Source organism: Amphiura filiformis, chromosome 7 (assembly GCF_039555335.1).
Source record: "Amphiura filiformis chromosome 7, Afil_fr2py, whole genome shotgun sequence".
Lineage (NCBI taxonomy): Eukaryota > Metazoa > Echinodermata > Ophiuroidea > Amphilepidida > Amphiuridae > Amphiura > Amphiura filiformis.
This window is the reverse complement of record NC_092634.1, coordinates 18,861,730-18,883,442: the sequence shown is the minus strand read 5'-3', so window position 1 is coordinate 18,883,442 and position 21,713 is coordinate 18,861,730. Positions and strand designations below refer to the sequence as shown.

General features: G+C 38.8%; 2 protein-coding genes across 2 annotated transcripts in view; one reads left to right on the top strand and one right to left on the bottom strand.

The window, feature by feature from the left end:
- LOC140156836 (transmembrane and coiled-coil domain-containing protein 4-like) overlaps positions 1-21,713 on the top strand; it is a 52,879-nt gene that overhangs the window by 2,991 nt on the left and 28,175 nt on the right. The window contains exons 2-3 of the mRNA XM_072179831.1: positions 11,941-12,091; positions 21,128-21,302. Coding sequence (XP_072035932.1) covers positions 11,941-12,091; positions 21,128-21,302 — 326 coding nt within the window. The remainder of the gene's footprint in view (positions 1-11,940; positions 12,092-21,127; positions 21,303-21,713) is intronic.
- LOC140156835 (uncharacterized) lies at positions 1,967-11,414 on the bottom strand. Its single transcript, XM_072179830.1, has 2 exons — positions 9,790-11,414; positions 1,967-3,052 (listed from the first exon to the last, which is right to left on the bottom strand). Exons 1-2 carry the CDS (start codon positions 10,896-10,898, stop codon positions 2,284-2,286), a joined length of 1,878 nt encoding a protein of 625 aa, XP_072035931.1. The 5' UTR covers positions 10,899-11,414; the 3' UTR covers positions 1,967-2,283.

Sequence of the window (21,713 nt, the reverse complement as noted above, 5' to 3'; positions counted from 1 at the left end):
TGTAGGTGGTTTAATTCTGGTTCTGGTTGACTTTCTTGGTGATGCTGGTTTCTCTGGTAACTTGATTGGAGTTGGTGCTTTGTTGTCTGTTCTGGGTGTGCTAACCATTGCTGATGGTGTTTTCTCTGGAACCTTTTCTGCAGCTGGCGGTATTGGTCTACTTGCAGCAGATGATTCTTGCGTTTTCTTTGTGCGTTTCTCTGCTGGTGTTGTGTTTACTTTAACTGCAGGTGGTGGAGGTGACAAATCTTATGGAATAAGTGGTTGACTGTCTTGTTCTTGCGCTGTCGAGAAATTTCCTGTTTCACGATACCTGTGCCCTTCTTCGCTTTCTACAAGGTAGGATCTCGGTCCAACTTTTGCTACGCATTTTGCTAAACTCCATTCACTGTGGTGCTTGTTTGGTTGCATTCTGACTTGTTGACCTATTTCTAGTTCGGGTAGCGGTTGCGTTCCTTTGTCATACTGGACTTTCGCTTGTTGCTTTCTGAGTTTGATTTCTTTCGAACTCCTTTACAACTTGTGGTTGTAGTAATCCTTGCGTGTTGGAAGTAAGGTATTTGTCCTTCGCGACATGAGCTTCTGTACAGGACTGCTGTGTGTTTCTCCAGCACTTGGTGTGTTTCTCCAATCCAGTATTGCTAGATAGAGATCTTGTCCTGAACTTGTAGTCTTCTTGATCATCTTCTTTGCAATCTTTACAGCCGCTTCTGCTTTGCCATTTGCCCTACTATGATACGGTGAAGATGTTATATGTTCAAATTCCCATTGTCTTGTGAAATCCTCGTAATCCTGCGCCACAAATTGTGGTCCGTTGTCTGTTATGACCTTGTCTGGGACACCGTGTCGCGCAAAATGAGCCTTGGTCATTTCTATGATTATTTCTGATGTACATGTAGTTTCTAGGTGGTCTAGCTCCCAAAAGTCGCTAAAGTGGTCTACTGTAATCAGGTACTCTGCTCCTCTGTATGAGAAAAGGTCCTGTGATACAAGACACCATGGTCTACTGGGTATCTCATAAGACATCATTGGTTCAGATTTCTGTTTGTCTTGGTAGGTGTTACAAGCACTGCATTTGGCTATCATGTCTTTGATTTGTCCTGCCATTCCTGGCCAGTATAATACATCTCTTGCTCTTCGCAGTGTTGCTTCAATTCCTAAGTGGCTGGTGTGTAGCTTTCTCAGCATATTTGGCTGAAGTGCTTTGGGGACTATGACTTGCATCCCTCTGTATAGTATTCCATTCTGCAATGTGATATCTTCTTTGCAGCTGTAGTATTCTCTGACATTTGCTGGCACTTTGTTTCTATCTTCTGGCCATCCTTGGAGCACAACAGTCTTCAATGTCTGCAGTGTTGTGTCTGTCTGTGTTTCTTTCTGTATCTGTAAACTGGTTGCATCAGACACTCTCAGGTACTCCATCTGGTTGATTGCTTCAATGTCTTCATACAGGTGCTGCTCTTGCCTTATCTTGAAAATCTGGTACTCTGGAATCTTCTCCTGAGGCTCTGTTGTCGGGTACGCTCGACTCAGCCAGTCAGCTATGTGCATTTCAGGTCCTCGCAGGTACTCTACTTGTACGGCGTATCGCTGCAGTCTCAACAACATTCGTTGCAGTCGCTTAGGTGCTTTGTGCATAGGCTTTCTAAAGATTGGAACAAGTGGCTTGTGATCGGAATGGACGGTTACGAGATCTCTGCCGTGCAGGTATTGATCAAACCTCTCACATGCAAACACGATGGCTAAGCACTCTTTCTCTATCTGTGCATAGTTGCATTCTGCTGCTCTCAATGCTCGTGATGCAAAAGCCACAGGCTGACCATGCTGAAGCAGTGTTGCACCAAGGCCACCTTCTGATGCGTCGCACTGTATTGTGACTTCCTCGTTGACATTGTAGTACTTCAGTACTGGAGCTTGTGTAAGAAGGTGCTTGATTTCTTCTAGTGCTTTCTCATGATGATCTAGCCATTCCCAATGTGCATCTTTGTCTGTCAGTCTTCTCAAAGGCTCTGCTATCTGTGACAATCTTGGCAGAAATTTGGAGATGTATGTTACACTTCCAATCAGTCTCTGTACTGCTAGCTTGTTGTCCGGACGTGGCAAGTCCAGGATTCCTTGTATCTTCTCTGGACTAGGCTTCAAGCCTTCAGCTGTGATCAAATGTCCCATATAAGACACCGATTTCATGCGGAGTCTTAGTTTATTTCTGTTGATCTTCAGGTTGACCTTTCTGGCTCTTTCCAAGAACTTGATGAGATTTCTATCATGATCTTGTTCTGCCTCTTAGTCTGTGCTTCCACTTCCATATATCAGGTAGTCATCAGCAATAACCTCCACTCCAGGAAGATCTTCAGCTATCTCGTGCTGTCTGCGCTGAAATTCCTCAGGGGCTGTTGCAATTCCAAATGGCATACGCAGCCACCGATATCTTCCGAAGGGCGTTCCAAACGTGGTTAGGAGACTACTCTCTTTGTCTAACTTGACTTGCCAGAAGCCATCTTTGGCGTCCAAGACACTGAAGATTCTTGCTTTTGCTAACTTGGGCAATACATCCTCAATTGTAGGCATCATGTAGTGGGGGCGTTTAATGGCTTTGTTCAACGGTTTCGGATCTAGGCATATCCGCAATTTCCCCGGCTTCCTGACGATGACCATATTGCTGATCCAGTCTGTCGGTTCAGTCACTTTAGCTATGATCTGTCTTTCTTCAAGATCTTGTAGTTTGGACTTGAGTTCTGGCTTAATTGCGACAGCTACTTTCCTTGGTTGATTCTTTGTAGGCGGTACTGTCTTGTCTATTGCTATGTGGTATTCCCCAGGGAGACTTCCTAGGCCCTCAAACACATCTTTGTAGCTTTCTACTGTGTTTTCTACTGTCATTTCATTGCTGCTAATGTTGTCTACATTCACTGTAATTAGTCCCAACATGTCACAGGTATCTGCTGATAGTAATGGCTGCTGGTGCGCCTCAACTATTTCAAAGTCTAACTTTAGCCGATGCTCCTTGTATTTACAGCTAAATGTGCGTTTTCCTATCGGTATTATGCATGCCCTGACCGAAATTTGACACAATTTTGACATATGTCAAAATCATGTCAAACAAAAACGATAAGAATTGGGACATTTATTTGACACAAATTTGACATAAATTTGACATATGTCAAATTTGTATCAAAAATTTGACATATTTTTGACATAGTTCTATGTCAAAAGTGTGTCAAATCACATTTGTGTCAAAATCATGTCAAATATTATTTTGTGTCAAAATTATGTCAAACAGGATCATATTTGACATACTTTTGATATGTCAAATATGTGTCAAAATATATTTGATACATATTTGACATAGTACTTGGTTATGTTAAAATTGTATCAAATCGTGATCAAATTTGACACACTGATGTGAATGCAGTGGTGGAGCTGCAGTTTAGGTGAGCCAGCACAGGGAATCCTTTTCTACCCTGTTGCCCAGGTGCATGCACAGCTTCCAGTCAGTGCCAAGTTATTGGAAATCCCACTTGAGGGCAAAAAAATGCCACCAAATATTCAGATTTGTGCAAAATTGTGTCAAACAGGATCATATTTGACATACTTTTGATATGTCAAATTTGTGTCAAAATAAATTTGATACATATTTGACATAGTTCTTGGTTATGTCGAAAGTATGCCAGAATGTGATCACATGGCTGCACCACAAAGGTGAGGGGCACGGAGGGGCTTAATTTTCCATTAAGCTTAAGTTTTGCCCAATGAAAACCAAAAATCACTGAAAATATTGATGAAAACATTATATTAATGACAGAATTGGATGCTTTACGCCCAATATTTATTGATATACTATTTACCCGACTACCTCTCAACCAATATTTTTAAACTTGTAGCTTGACCTGTAAAATATTTTAATAGTAATTTAATACCAAATGAAAATTCAAATACGGTATGTAAAAACAAACACATGTGACCTTAATACAGATTATTTCACATAAAGTTGTTGTGACCTTAATACAGATTATTTCACATAAAGTTGTTGATCGGTCGGAAAGAGCAATCTGACTTTTTTTGGGGCCAAATAGTGAGAAAAATAGTCTTAAGTTTGCCACTCATGTATTCTAAACAATAATTAGTACGACACATAATTAGTCGCCACAATGCGAAGTTTTGACGGATCCATTTGAAATCATGAATCAGAAAAATGGTCTTTAAAGTTAAGTTTTATGTGCATGATCCAGATCTGCATGATCTTTAACAGTCCGAGTCAAAATTAGCAAGGTTCTTTTTCACATTCTTCTTTGCGTAAAATCTGAATTCTGAACTCCTCATTTTGCATGACTGATATGTACAGCATTTTCTTCTTGATGAGTTGCCATTGATGAGTTGCTATTCCTGCCGCATTCGGATCCCTTTTCAGCAGCATCTGAAAGCAAATTGTACATAAAGTTACAAATTAAATAAGCTTACACATTTGGTAGTTTTCTGAAACAACTGAAAAAATATTTGGTGTCATCAAGAAATTCATGATCATCAAGAGTATATGGTTGGGCAGGTATTTCCACTATTGTTTTTAGAAATTGGAAGTCGTTAGGGAAGACGCCGCGCATGGGAATTTTTTAGTTCTCGGTTGTCGCCGTATCATTTATCAAAAATCTCAAGCATGCCTAGTTCTCAAGTAACGTAACTATTTCTATTAGGCAAACCTTAGTTAACACATTTGCTATACTCATGCAGCCAAATTGGTCCAAAAATACAATTTTACATACAGCACGGGTATAGAAAATTAAAAGAAAAGATTTTTCAAGGAAACCTGCATAAATATATACGGTGTATACGCGTACCGTGCCGTAATACTTCAATGAATAACAATGTAATGTACTTATCTTACCATTGCTAATTAATATTTATCAGTCCATATGAAACAAGTTTGGTAAATTAGGTAGTGTCATTCAGTTTACGCTTTCTCAGATTAGGTGTCCATTTTCTATCTTGCTCCATCACTTGCAAGACATTTTGATATAAATGTTCCTCAAGGGCTCTATCTGGGCAGCAGCCAGGAAATCTGCATTGAGTTTCGATCACGCCATGTTCTGCTGCATCATTTACCACATTGACGGCTCTTTGGCTCTTTTGGAACTTTGGCTCTTCGGGAATTTTCCAAAGCCTGCGCTAGGATTGTCCAAACTGTAGTATCAAAATCTCTAATGCAGAATCAAATTGAACATCTTCTACAAGGCACTGTGACAAAGCACCAGCAGCTACCCAAGATATGTGAATTTGTTGTATTTGTAAATTTGCAACAATAATCTACAGTTCCTGGTGGATGACATATGCAGTACGTGTTGCTTCTGACGTGCCATGGAACAATCTCCAGTTATACAAGCGCCTCCGATATCAATTCGTGTTGCAACAAGTGCACGCAAAGCCCTGAACAGACATCTGTAGTATCTCACCAAAGAGATGGCACCGCTTGCTCTCTTCAGTGGAAAGGTACCAGTACAAGAGAGACAGGCTTTAGCGAGAAGGCTACTTGTTCAAAGTTGAATCTGATGCAGCAGTACTAAAGCCATGTGTTCCCTGACCCTGAGAATATCACCCAGTCAAGAGTCCTAGCTGGTTTTGCAGTCAAGGACTTGTGGTTCACTATGAACATCCTGCAGATCAATGACAAATTCCTAGCAGACAATGTTGACACTTGGCCGGAGTCCTCAGCTTATCTGCAATCTCTTAGCAATGTTAGAGCCGTCAATGTGATAAATGATGAAGCAGAACATGGCGTGAAACTCAGTGCAGATTTCCTGGCTGCTGCCCAGATAGGGCACTTGAGGAACATTTATATCAAAATGTCTTGCAAGTGGTGGAGCAAGATAGAAAATGGACACCTAAGGGGTGGTGCAATAATTATGTGTACCCGGGGAATTATAGGGGGGCAAAGATTTTTGGTAGGCCAAAAGGGGGGGCAAGCATTTTTTGGCAGGTCGAAAGGGGGGTCAAGCGATTTTGGCAGGTCGAAGGGGGGGGGCAAGCAATTTTTGGCACAGATATTTTGGGCACCGTTTCTATATTACGCCCTAAAAAGGTGTAGGAAAACATTACGAACATGTTCAAATATGCAAAATTTCCTGCTCACTTTCTTTCGCATTATATGTTAAGACAATTTAAGGTTTTAAATTGGGTTCCCAAAATCTTGTATGTGTAAGGGGGGGGGCAAAGATTTTTGGCACGTCAAAAGGGGGGGCAAAGGTTTTTGGCACGGCCAAAGGGGGGGGCAAGCGATTTTTGGCAGACCATTTTGAGAATTCACCCCCGGTACACGTAATTATTGCACCACCCCTAACCTGAGAAAGCGTAAACTGAATGATACAACCTAATTTACCAAACTTGTAATTGTATCATATATGGACTGATAAATAAAAAGCAATGGTAAAACTAAAAGTACATTTATTACATTGTTATTCATAAGGCAGCCACAGTGATGTGCAGTATAACGTAATGAAAACTAAATAGCTGCCTGATTTATTTGTCATTAAGTTAAAAACACCTACCATATGCACAAACTTCAAGCTTGTAGTGCGCGATGGACCCATTTTCCATGCAGAAACGGCTGTAAATAGAGAAACATGCACATGGCAGCTATTATTATAACGTCAAATATGTCTGAAAATAGCTGCCTTTGTGATTAGTTCAAATGGATTTGCATTTTATTGAGTATTGTCTGAGATTTGAAGTACTATAAAAACTTTCACTAAAGGCAGCTATTAATGTGTGTGTATAACTGTATACATAATACAATAGCTGCCGGCCGGACTTTAGCTGCCGGTTGCCTCTGTCCGAACTTTAAACTCACGTGGACCCCCTTCCCGACCTCCGATTGAATTTAAATTTGGAGGGGATGATTTTCTAGTTAAATGGTACAGTTTGACACTAGGAGCAAAAAATATGGTTGAAATGAGGGGCACTTGATGCACCCTAACTGGTACAGACTACAGTGATACATGTAGTGATGTACTGTAGTCATTGTGTAGTAGAAGTATAGGTAAGCTTAAAATACATTTTTTAATTTTCAAAAATGTTGACTGTATACTTACCATGTGCTTTATCCAGTACATACAGCATGCGATGATGCAGTTTAGTCTTAAATTGATTGGTACTCAGTAGCAGCATGAACAGCCAAAACTAAAATCTTACTCCATTGTCCCACCATGCTGCATGCATTCATGATTCACGTCACACTGCAGTGCAGTACGTCATAAGATTCGTTTACTATACTATAATAGCTCAAGCCTGTCCACCGAATCACACATTGTATATAATGTTCATGACTAGATGATATTGATGCATTCCTCCGTTGGCATGACAGACTGGCTTTAAGCTTTTAAAACGAAAATTGAACCGTTAAAATTCAAATCCACCACCACAAGCTGCCATTTTCTTTTTCTTCTTCTGATAGGAAGTTCCTCCTTTATGTAGGAGCACCGAAACAAGAAATTCCCTTGGTTTAATGGTTAGCTGCAGGGCATTAGCCCAGTGCATTAATGCCCTGTTAGTAATAGGGGCTGTCATTTTTTTTTCCTAATGGGGGTGGGGTCGTGAAAATACTGGGGGGGGGGGGTCATAATGTTTATGCCAAAATGGGAGGGGGTCATAATTTATTTACACCAAAAACCGGGACCAAAAATAGGAGTTAATTAAAATATTTATCATGAAGAGCGCAAAATTTTGTCCATGTTCCGCTCCCTTTCCTGACACTTACTATAAACGTTTTTGCACGCTTCACCCCTTAGTTCAAACAATGGATTGAGTCTGCGTGGGCAGAAGGGGGGGGGGTCATATAAATTTTCACCACGAGATTGTAAAAATTCTGATAGCACATCACTCAGCAAGACGGCTCTTAGGAATGATCCGTTTTTCATCTCGAGCTTATAGCTATAAACTAGTAATTCCATCCTTAAAAATTATGTAAATCATAATGAGTAGGCCCGGCCAGCTCTTCCGATGATCAATGCCTCAAAGCAACTTAATGCATGAGACTTCCTGGAGCTGGTCCCTACACGGTCCCTGCCTGACGGGGGGAAACTTTATAAGTGAAGGTATGTGCCTACTGGCATCACGAAGTAGGGGCCTATCGGTACAAAATATTGGGGGCAGGGGTCATTGGGTATAGATATCAAATAAGGGGTTATTGGGTAGAAAAAAATAAAAAAATTGAGCAAAATTCTATTTCTTGTTCAAAATTTTCCAAATTTCAATACAAATTTGCTGAAATAAGAGAATTTGAAAGTTGCTGCATTATTTTGTGGCATTTTGGTGATACCATTCTAGAAAAAGGGGGTCATTGGGTAGTCAAAAAGAGGGTCATCGGGTATGACTTTTTCAAAAAAAGGGGTCGATGATCGGGTATACATGTAGTAGACTTCAAAAGAGGGGCCTATTGACAGGCACATAATACTGTCACTTCTAAAGTTGAGTGCCCCCCGGCCTGGACACACCAGAAGCATACTGACCGGGGACAGGAGGAAGGGGGAACAAGTTTGCTCCATCTGGCTCGAAATACTGGGACAAAATTGCAATGACCAAAAATCGTAATTACTTTGATCTGGCTGCCTCAAAAATGGAGCAAAATCCTGTTTCTTGTTCAAAATTTTCCAAATTTCAATACAAATTTGCTGAAATAAGAGAATTTGAAAGTTGCTGCATTATGTTATGGCATTTTAGTGATACCATTCTAGAAAAAGGGGGTCATTGGGTAGTCGCAACTAAAAAGGGGTCATTGGGTAGCCGCACCTAAAAAGAGGGGTATGACTTTTTGAAAAAAGGAGTCATCGGGTATAGTCAACTTCAAAAGAGGGGCCTATTGACAGGCACATACTATCACTTCTAAAGTTGAGTGCCCCCGGCCTGGACACACCAGAAGCATTGGGCACACACTGGGTCACATAATTTAATTTATACAAAAAAACATTAAGAGTCCCACGTTACATCGCATGGTAAAAAGTGAAAAGAAACTGAACAAAAGGTGTTGTTCAACGATGTTTTAATATAAAATAATTCACTGACGTTGTTGAACAACACCTTTTTGTTCAGTTTCTTTTAACATTATACAAAGCCTTATATCATGTCAGATCTTGATCTTATGTCTTGATATGTAGTTTCAATAAACCATGATAAACAGTGAATATTCTATGCGGTCATTAAATTCATATTCTCTACTGATCATGATGTTTGATTCTAAAAATTCAATGATGCTAAAAAAAGATAAAACAGTGTTTCATTTTACAATGTACATGCATTTGGTCAGTAAAATGTATAAGTTGGATTTGACACAATTTTGACACAATGAAATTATCAACAAAATGGCTAAGTAAAATTTGACACAAATTTGACACAATGAAATTATCATGAAAATGACTAAGTAAAATTTGACACCAATTTGACATACAAAAAAATTTTCTGAGTTGGATTTGACATAATTTTGACACACTGAAATTATCAGGAAAATGACTAAGTAAATTTTGACACAAATTTGACATACAAAAAAATTTTTAAGTCAAATTTGACACAGATTTGACACAATTTTGACACAAATTTGACCTCATACTTTTCATTTGAGAATCTAAGTTAAATTTGACATAGTTTTGACATACTTCAATTTTTTGACACATATTTGATACAATCAAATATATGTCAAAATCTATTTGACATAGTTTTGATATATCAAATTTGTATCAACATGCCATTTAACATATTTTTGATATACTTTTGATATATATTTGACATAAAAATTTCTGCGTGGGTGACCCGTCATAGAAGACAAGCTGCGAATTGGATGTCTTCAACTTTGGCTCTCCATCTTGTAGGATTTGACAGCATGTATCGTAGCTCATAACGTTGCAATCTGTTCCGCAATCCAATCTACAACTGGTGTCTTCTCCATCCAATTGCAGTGTTACGGACCACCGTCTTCGCTTTCTGCCTGTGCTATTTACTGTTCCTACTTGCTTAATTTCACGGATCATGAAGCAGTCTTCATCTGAAAAACTTGTTGTACTCTGATCATCTTCGTCTCGTACTTCCTCAATTTGTCTGACTTTCTTTTGCAGGCAAACTTTGGCGAAATGATGCAATCTCTTGTAGTTGCTGCATTTCTTATCGTATGCTGGACAGTTATCTCGTCCTCTTGCGTGGTGACCGCCGCAAAAGAAGCATGCGTCATCTGTCTTTCTGTGAGGTTGTTCTTCTCTCTTCTTTGCGTTACCAGTACTACCAGTCTTTCGTTGAGTGTTGCTTGAATAATTCTTCTTGCCTTCTCTTGGCCTGTATTGCGTTTTCTTCTTTCGCGCGAAGTTTATTTCCTTTTCCTCGCTTCCGGCAACTACTTTTAGTTGACGATTAGTGCTTTCGCTGATTTGCAATGCCTCTGTGGCCGTCTTCAAGTCTATGTCACTCTTTCTGAATAATCTTGCTCTTGCTGCTTGATCTCTGCATCCTAACACTAGTCTTGTTAGTATCATCTGCTCTTCCAAAGCTTCAAATTTACATGGCGTTGCTAATTGTGTTAGTCTAAGAAGAAATTGGTCGATGGTTTCACTTGCCTGTTGCGCTGCCTCAAAGAACAAATATCTGTCATATAACACATTCCTGGTGGGCGAAAAGCGTTCTTTTAATTTAGCAATTATCGTATCAGGATCTTTAAGTTGCTCGTCCGTCAGCGTCAGGCCTTTGAGCCTCTTCCGGCATTCTATACCCATCGCTGTCCTAAGCGTAGCCACCTGAATAGTCTTGTCCTTTCCCGACAGTTCCGTAGCCACCAGGTAGTCATTCCAATCCTCGCTGAAGGTTTTCCAGTTTTCTTCTAAATTCCCTTTGCATATCATATGTTTAGGTAGCGGTATCTGGTACGTTGCCATGTTGTATTTGTGCACAATTATTTTTTGCTTTCTATAATCTGCACGATTAATCTTGCACTATCAAGTGTCACCTCAAATTGCCTGCTCGATCCGACAATCTGGGGGTACAACAGGGCGAATAATGCAAAATCAAAACAAATCTCGATCCATGGGTCTATTTTTAGCTTTTCTGTTACGTTCAGCTCGTCGTAAGAACAGCGCCCACACTTTTGCGTTCGTGATGGGTGATTGACAGACGATGGTTGCTATAGTAACTTTCACATGGACTTGTAAGCTTACAGTTTGTATGTCGTTATCGGGTGCATTTCACAGCCTATTTCTTGGTCATTACAGCTCCCCTTGCTCTCTGTCTGCTCTAGAATGCTTCCGGAACATGACTTTCACTTCTGTGACACCATATTAGCCAGGTTAAGGCACCATAAAGGGGTATAAATGACCTCATAAATAGCGGACTCGTTCAGACGTGTTGTTGGCTCAAGACGACATATTTAATAGACGCTGTGCGCATGCGTAATATCTTCAGGGCGCATATCACTAAATGTAATATCCTATAACAGTTCCTATCTCCTCAACGTTATACCTTTCCAACAAGGAAAGAGATACGAAAAGCGAACGTCTAAATCACCAGGAAAACAAATAAACTTTAAAATATCTAAACTATATTCATTTTAGAAGCAACATGGACACCTATTGGCGAGTCGAGATGGTCACCTCAGGTGTTCACCTCACGCACTATATACTCGGGTTTGTCAGTGTTGCCATGGTAGCTGTGCATGAGTACAATGGAACATTGACTGATACACTCGCAGTCTCGCATGGAGTGTAATATTTAGTCTTTTTGCAACTGATATGCTAAAAATTACAAAAATATCAATAGTGTATGTAAATGGAATTGGCCAAGCAAATAAGAATCTTTGTATGAGTATACAATATTCCAATTTCAAAGAGACCACACAGCCATGCCCTTTGCAGTATTGGCCATAACTGCCCAATTTCTTTTTTGCTTCCCAAAATTGATGTTTTGTTTACTCTTGTATTGCAGGTAGTGAAGCCAGTTCTGATGGTGCAGCAGACATTCCAGATGAGTTGAAAAGTAAACCCCTCCGAGAGGTTCTAAGTGATGCCGGGACGTTTGCATATGTGTCAGTGTGTGCTATAAGTCTATCACTTTTATATGAAGATAAATGGCACAGGTAATGGCATATTCCATTTGACATTCACATTCCCCCTGTGGAAGATTTAGCTAAAGTCGTACACAGAGGGAGTATGGAACTAAGTCTAATATTTTACATCCTTTCACTTATATTTCGGCACACACTCTATTCTAAATCAAAATCGAATCGACATCTGATTGAAAAATCAAAAAATGGCACTATAGAGTGTATGCAATAAACCAACCGGAACGGTATAACAATTGAAATGACAACCATGTTGGAGGACAGTTCTAAGAAAACTTAAGATGACAGATGGACAGGTCTCTAGATCGATTCCACAACCATTCATACCTATAACCTGTTTTATTGTATCATCATGCGACTTGCCCCGTGTTACCGTATGGAGGACAGAAATTTATTTAAATGAGGATGACTCTGTTATGGTGACATATTATTGAATACAATCTATATAAGGCCAAAAAAAAAAAAAGGTTTGTCTCAAAGCTGACGAGAAATTTAAAAACAAATGCGAAATGCGATTTTTTTTTTTTTTTTAACGCCCGAAAATACGAAAATAATAAAAAAATTTAAAAAAATTGCCTACCTGGCCCTCTGTTGATCAGATTAGGTCAGTATAGATTGTCATGTAATTTGTGAATAACTCACTGAACTGCCGGCCCGGCGCACACCGTCATCATCCCTATATCTTCGTGTTAAAAATTGCCGTGGTAGTACGATAAATCCTCACGATTTTCAACAACTACGCATGGTGATTTTGTTCGAGATAGGCCGTGCGACTCAGGCTAGGCCGTGCGACTCAGGCTATGCATACAATTTGAGATTTTGAGAGCCGGCCACACTGTTTCTATTCTATGTTTTACGATTTTCGCATGATCAGTATATGGCTGGCCGTAACCGCCTAACGATGGAGCTGCTACGCCGTAGCTTACTTTTAAACCATGGAGCTAAATTGACCAATCATGTTAGATCTTTTCATTACGCGGAGCCAGTTGATGCATCATCGTTCCAGAGAGAGAAAACTCTTGCCAAAATTAATGTTTACTATGTGGATTTTAAATGAATCGAATGTAAATAAACCACCAACAGTTGTACGGGATCAATACCATTGTTTGATTAGTGTATAGTCAATGTTACCTTGCATGCATGTACCATGTGTGTGGCGTGTTTGTTTGTTTGTCTACTGTGTCAGGCCAGGATCACTGACACCCACGGTACTGATACTGTCATACTATCACGGTGATCATATTGTTGAATGTTGTTGACTTTAAAATAATCATGATGCAGTCATGTCTACAGTAGAATTCACCACGACCTTTGAAGGACTTAAACCCCATTAAAAGCTATTAAACCAAGATAACACTCAATGAAAACAGCTCAACTATGTTACATCAGATCTTCTCTGGTTAAATACACACTGCACTTGTGTCTGTTTTACCTGTGCAATGAACAATGAGCTGGTATTATAGTTCCAGTTGGGTGAATGATTATAAAGCGAACGCAAGGTAACAATACTGTCTGGGCTTTTGTTTACTTAAAATGAGACAATAGTCTGCTTATTGTTAACCAGCGTTCTTGAAAATGAGAAGCATAATGGTTTGCAGACTTAACACGGTTTAGAAATAATTTGTTCATATTTTTTGGTGTTATCTGTCGTTTACATATCCTTCCTAAAACACAAAAGTACCAATATTTCCAAACACCTAAATTAGCTAAAAATTTAGGAAATGTTACAAAACTACATTTTCTAGAATTTCAGAGAATACTTTAAATATTGACTGGTTATTTTTTACACAGTGACGTCATATAGGCAATGGCATAATACTTCTAACATACACTAGGTCACGCGTCAATGGTGAGCGCACTGAGTATTGTGTATAGGAAAAGCGGGCAGTACCGTAACTACAGTATGTATGGCCAGGGGGGTGGCACTAAATTCACGGTTGTTCTATGAAACACGCAAGCTGAATGACAATCTCGCTTGCTGGTTTGGCTAGAAAATGAGGCCAGTTATCGATCGGTTGTGAATAATTCATTTCGATCCCTTGATTATGTTAATTAAGGTTGGCAAGTAACGACGTCGTTAGTTTTGCGAACTCTGCCTGTTTAATGCGAGTAGAGCGCCCCTCATAAGACCAAGGAGCAATTACGCGGTGATACTACTATTTCCCATCAGGCACCAGTGTTTAGTTTTTTACAGAAAGTCTGCTAGTTTGAGAAGGGAATGACTTTTTACAAAAGTAATGTCGAAATTAGGACTTGCAGTCAGTAATGCGATGGAAATGCAGGACAGATGTAAGGTATGAAATACAAGTAGTATTTCAAGTCAAGAAAACCTTTGACACCACATCTGACCTTCCAACATGGCGCCGTATTCATCGTGTGTTTCTAATTCATGTCTCGTGCAAAATAAAATCAATCTCAGCAGTGAATCAGACATAATCTTATTTGGCTCATGGGCATGAATTATTGATTTTATAAGTAGGTAAAGAAATCACAATTGACTCACGGCTGTGAGGCAGTTATGGATCAATGACTCCAAATATTGAAAAGCCTGATGACTAGTCACATGTTGACATATCACGTGTTCGGGAAATCACATGGTCAACATTTAAGATTCAATGTTGGTTTACAAGCTTTTACATCACACCACTCCACGCCATACATAAATTCTCCCAGTCACATTTCCCCAATATGAAATTTAAAAAAAGTTAAATTTTAATATTACTTCTATTAAAGTTTGGCAGAGGCGGGGTTCGAACTCACGGCGGACCACGCCGCTTTGGATATGCTCTATGAGCCTAGCGCCTTAGACCAGTCGGCCACTTGTCTTGATGGAATCCATTTGAAACTTATTTGAAGATAAATCGCAACTTCAATATAGGACTACCACGTGACAAGCAAAAGCAGAAAACGTACCATATTTTGGAATTTTATTTGCCTAAAAACATTAATGTGTATTAATCTGAGACGAATATACCTAGGTATATTCGTCTCAGGTATTAATAGCGCTCAATTGTTGTTAATCCGACAATAATAAATGATAAATGCGCGTCTATATGGACAATACATTATATCGATTTTGACATGTGCTCGCACGTAGTGCACAGCGCTATGTTGAATAAAGGGGAAGTCGTGCGATTTGTTTGTTAAAAGCAATTTCTCAATTGATTTCATTACATTGGAAGGTAAAGATTGAAATAAAACATGTTTTCATTTTTTTAAAGACCGTTTAGTGCCTAAAATCCAAGATGGCCGCCGTGATTGAAAATTTGCCATTATTTTACTCATAAATTGCGCTTTAGTAGGATACAGAATGGAAGTCCCATTCTAGGGTTGAGTACAAGAAGTTTTGAAGGTGTTTCTTTATAGATTTGAGGACGCTGAATAAAATGAGAGGGGTCTGCACCATCGAAAAGTGTGGGGAACTCTTGGTAGAGGGCGTTTTTCAAAATGGCCGCCAAAATCCCTTAAAATCACCATAACTTGGTCAGAGAAGCACCCAGCAGCACGATTCTGATGTCTATACCCATGTTTTCAGGGTCAAGGAATCCAATAGAGTAATTTACAACTGCCTTTGACCTATCGTTCCAAGATGGCTGCCAAAATTTCAAAATGGCCGCCATTGAAAATTAATTTGGCTATATCTCGGGTGCAGAAAGTCCTAGAAGATGATGCTGGTGTCTATACCCATGTTTACAGGGTCTAAAAATCCATTGGTATAATCTAAAACAGCACAGGACCTTAAATCCCAAGATGGCCACCAAAATTTAAAAATAACCACCACTAAAATGTAGAATTTAGCCTTTATCTTATCTTATCAGTGGTTTATACGGCCCTATCAGGGGTTTACGATCCTTACCTGGGGCTAAGATATCTTAACCTTAGCATAACGCAGTCTAAACCCCAGATAAGGTATCTAAACCCCAGATAAGGCGCCGTAACCCCAGATTATAGGGACATAGATTCCAGATAAAGCAGTCCAAACCCCAAATAAGGTGCCTTAACCCTAAATAAGGAACATAAACCACAGGTAAGGCATCTAAACCCCACGTAAGGTGCCTTAACTCTAGATAAGGACCGTTAACCCCCGATAAGGGTCTGTAAACCCCAGATAAGGCACCTAAACCCCAGATAGGGCGCCTTAACCCCAGATAAGAGACGTAAACCCCAGATAAGAGACGTAAACCCCAGATAAGGCAGTTTAAACCCCAGATAAGGCACCTTCGCACCAGATAAGGAACGTAAACACCAGATAAGGCATCTAAATCCCACATAAGGCATCTAAATCCCAGATAAGGCGCCTTAACTTTAGATGAGGGACGTAAACCTAGGATAACACAGTCCAAACCCCAGATAAGGCATTTAAACCCCATAAGGCTCCAAATAAGGGATGTAAACCATAAGGGATGTAAAACCCCCAAAAAGGGATGTAAACCATACATAAGGCAGTCTAAATCCCAGATCCATTCTTTAGGCATCTGAATCCAGATATGGCGCCTTAACCCCTGATAAGGGACGTAAACCCCAGATAAGGCAGCCTAAACTCCAGATAAGGCACCTTAACCCCAGATAAGAGATGTAAATATAGGATAATGCAGTCTAAACCCCAAATAAGCTGCCTTAACCACTGATAAGGGATGTTAACTGGGGATAACACAGTCTAGACCCCAGATAAGGCATCTAAACCCCAGATAAGGGACGTAAGCTCCAGATAAGGCAGTTTAAAAACCCAAATCGGCACCTTAAACCCTAGATAAGAAACACAAACCCCATATAAGGCAGTCTAAATCCCAGATAAGGCATCTAAACCAAGATGAGGTGCCCTAACCCCAGATAAGGGACCTGAATCTAGGATAGTGCAGTCTAAACCCCAGATAATGTGCCCTAACCCCAGATCAGGAGCGTGGATCTAGGATAATGCAGTCTAAACCCCAGATAAGGTGCCCTAACCCCGATAAGGGCGTGAATCTAGGATAACGCAGTCTAAACCCCTAAGCCCATTACACTGTTGTCAATGGCAAAATGGCTGATTTCGGGTGAAATTTTCTCAAATTTAGAACTCTCACCTGCTTTAATATAGTTAAACGCCACCAATATCAGGTGAAACTAGATGATTTAATGATCAAAAATGATCAAAAACTCAACATAGGTTGAAATGAGACTTTTCTTATTTAAGTGCACTGAACCGCAAACAAAATGGCATTGCACCCTCGAAGCTGAAAGATGCAATTAATTAGATAGGGCGCATATATGCTAAAGGTGTCATATAATGAGAAAAATATACCATTTCAAGCATCAAAACCCAAAATGTACTTTTTTGGCAATATAACTTGGTCAATTACAGTGATTTTAAACAGTCTTTTCAGATGCCACGCAAACAAATAGTTCATCATTTCCATGCATCGCCCAGGCCTATTAGTGGTGTATAACCATGTACTAGTGTCATGAGTAGGTACTGTATCTGATATGTCGCCCATCTTGGACCTGGCAAGGGGTCTGGTTATATAAAACATTGTGCTTTTGGTTTAAAGACATAATCACTTGGAAACGTGATCATAAAAACAAACTCATGCATTTATATACAGTATATAAGCAGCCATATTGGTCGCCATATTGAATAATAATCATAATTCTAGAATATTAAAGTTATCTTTGAGTGGATGACACAATGCTAATTTTGAGCATACTTTGAGCGGGACTTTGAGAGCGGTATATGGCTTTTTTTTTTGCATTTGTCAGTCAGGTTTACAAGATTTTGGTGGCCATCTTGGATTTTACCACTTGTCCTGAAATATTAAATCTTTCTTTGAGTGTCTGACACAAGGCTACATAGTTCCAGTGTTTGAAATTTACGTTTTTAGCATATTTTGAGAGCGATATATAGCTTTTTTTGCATGTGTCAGTCAGTTTTATAGGATTTTGGCCACCATCTTGGATTTTACCACTTACCCCGAATCTTTCTTTGAGTGTCTGACATAAGGCTACATAGTTCCAGTGTTTGAAATTTACATTTTTAGCATATTTTGAGAGCGATATATAGCTTTTTTTGCATGTGTCAGTCAGTTTTATAGGATTTTGGTGGCCATCTTGGATTTTACCACTTACCCTGAAATATTAAATCTTTCTTTGAGTGTCTGACACAAGCCTACATAGTTCCAGTGTTTGAAATTTACATTTTTAGCATATTTTGAGAGTGATATATAGCTTTTTTTGCATATGTCAGTCAGTTTTATAGGATTTTGGCGGACATCTTGGATTTAACAACTTCACACGAAATAAAAAAAATGAAAACATCTTTTTTCCCATTATTTACCCCCACAAGAGACAAAATCAAGTGAAAGTTTGCTTTTAACACCGAAATCACACGACTCGACATAGTGCTGAGCACTAACGGTGTCAGTACATTAGCATGGTCAGTTAAATACTATAGAGGAACCTACCATTTTTCTTGTATACACGTTCGATGTTTTTATCAATTACATAAAAAATCCATTTTAGACCCCAAATGTTTCTTCGGGAAATAAAAGATTAGAATACCATAAAAACGAAACAGTAATCTTTTGCCGTGGTCTAATGTTATTTATACATAGTATTTTTAACGTTTTTTCAATCCGTATTCTTGCTCAATTAAAAAAATATTTTGGCGTATATAAAATTGAAATAAAATTCTCTGCCTCATAAACGACCTCAAATATGCCACAATTGGGTATCACGAATAGTTATATATGATGTGCAGTTAATATTCATATTTTCTTTTATACAGAGGATGCTTCAGTTTTGACAGGAAAACTTCTTTCTGGAAAACCCTCTCACTCGGTTATTTCAAAACAGTAACCACGCTTCCCTAGAATGTGCAATAATTTAGCATTAAAATTTTTCTTATTCTAACAGCAAGCGTTTCTAGAATGAATTTTGGCGAAATGTGGTGTACTTTTACATATATAGTTAATTGTCATTTGTATTCTCGAGTATTTATCTTCGTTAATTAACATCTCTTTTAAATGCTGATAAATTGTGGTTAGTGCACATTTATCTGTTAGAATTCAGTATTATTTGAATATAAATTCTAATACGCAGAGGGGGTCACACGGCACTGGAATTTCACATCACCCTACTTAGCTAAATTTCGGAGCTCTGCACTTCAAAATCAGGTAAATTTCAAAGTTTATGCACTTAAAACATTTAATATAATACTCATTTTTTATAACGGAATGATATACGAAATATACCAGCTTATACGGTACAGCAGAAAGGTGATATACGCATGCCACCCATCCAACAACATTGCCATACCTGCACACTAACCATGCTCCCTCTGCATGCCATGAATACCGCACTCTATAAGACCAGGGAGCAAATTTAAATAACAATACGCTATTTGAATAACACTGCGGCTCATGCAAATTATTTATTGACGCTTCCATATAAATCTTCCTTGGTATGGCCTACTACTAGTATATAAAGTAAATCCGAAATGGTTTGCTGAAGGTCGAATTCCGCAGGCCACGCCGCGCAAGATGTACAAATCAGCTCCCGGCGATACACTGCAGATCGCAGAATTGTGTGCATGGTTTACCACCACTCTGCCTAGCTATATAGTTGTGTACAATACTGTATGAGTTTCTTGTGAGTGCATGTCCATCTTAATGATAAGTCGGTTCGTACTTTTCATAAATTACTTTTTGAATCATAACTATCGTGACCGAGGATATCTTGCAACTACGTGAAGCTTCGTCTGGCAAATTCTTAATGACTAAATTAAGCTTCACGTAATGAGTAAGTCGTACTTGATTGGTCAGTTTTACCTCCGAGTAATGAAAAACTCTAACATGATTGGTCAATTTGGCTCCACGGAACAAAAAGTCAGCTACGCGTAGCAGCTCCACGTTGTGGCGGTTGCGGCCTACCATATCAGTATCCCATATGATATTTCTATTGTAAGAAAATTTTATTTGTTGTCACGTAAATCACAGGTTTCGTTTAAATGTACTAACTGGAAATTAAATGTACTAATTAGTGAGGACCGGTATTTTGCTGTGGATATGTTTAACTGCAATTTGCGGTAAAAATTTGAAATCCTGGGTAAAAATTGTGATCATATTCAACTCTTTGAGAAATAATAATATAAAGGAATGCATGTAGAATCCAGCTGCAATACAATGTACATTATTGACACACTATCACGCTCTTTATCTTCGTCAATAATAGAATAATCGATTTCAATCGAATTGAATGCATGAGTTTGTAGTTGACTACTGAGCGACTTAAGCGATCGATTGCTAGCCAATCAGATAGAACTCCTTTTCTTGCGTTCAGTGAAATACCACTCGCCTGTCGCTCATTACCACTCGCCCGTCGCTCACCAACGGAGTATTAAATTTATATTTATCGTATAGGACGTCGACGGTGTGCGGCGTGAGTCGAAGAAAAAGTGACAAAAATTTGACCATGAATTATGTTTTATAGTCAAAATATTCCACTAATTCGATTAATATAATGATATTTGGCCTAAACTTGAACTCATTTGAAATGAAATGTCAGTTTTTATTGAGTTTTTACACTCATCCATGTGCTTGCAATGCTGCTGAATTCTGCACTTTGGCGAAGTCGGAACTGCATTTTATTGAATTCGCGAACTTTTATGGCATAAAGCAACATTTTTATAGTAAGTGCACTGCTTGGAAACTTTCTTAAAAAGCGAGATAGTTGGTTTAGAATCACGGCGAGAAAATTTTGAAAAAAAAGTCTGATTTTCGCCGATTTTTTTCTGGAAAAAAATATAAAATGTTTTTTTTTTGTAATAAAAAAAATTTCCGCATTTTTTTTCCAAATTGCATGATTTACAAATACGCACGCAGCTTTGAGACGAACCTTTTTTTTTTTTGGCCTAATGGAAACACATCAGTAAACATACCCAAACTATACACAATTATAGCTGAAGGTGCCTTATATCTACATGTTTATGTTGTGCAGTGAAAATAATGGTTTTCTTTATCATATCTTTTTTACTTCTTACTAGTTAAAATAACATTTTTTGTTATGTTTAATTTACAGAAATTGGAAACAGAAAACCGTGCGAAACTTGTGCAAACATTTGAAGTTACAGAAGCAATCTGAGAGAACCATGCTACAATTCCTGGATGAGAGACTAGAAGAAGAGAACTGCAGAGGATTTGTTGAAACAATTAAAGAAGACACCAATCTCACCCAACCACAAATAGTGCCTCAGGTGAGTGCCGTAAAAGTCCCTTGAACAATATGCCATTTTCACTACCTATTAAAGTGAGAGAACCATGCTTTAGTTCTTGGATGAGAAGCTAGGAGAATTGCAGCCTGGGATTTGTATAGACATTTAGATGACACCAATCTTGCCTAACCTAACATACAATGTAGTGCCTCAGGTGACTGTAATTCCCTTAAGGGAAGTAGCTGTCAAGGTGACACTCTCCGTAGAGTTTTTCGATAAATTCATTAATTTCTCAAAAAGTAAAAATAACATTTTAACAAATAATAGTTCAAATGAAAGCCATTATTGGGGGCATAATTATCGTATCATTAAAATAGGTCTGACACCAATTAAAACATGTGTTGTGATGTCCCAAGTTCATAGCAAATGTGACGTGTCATGTCAAAAGGAGAC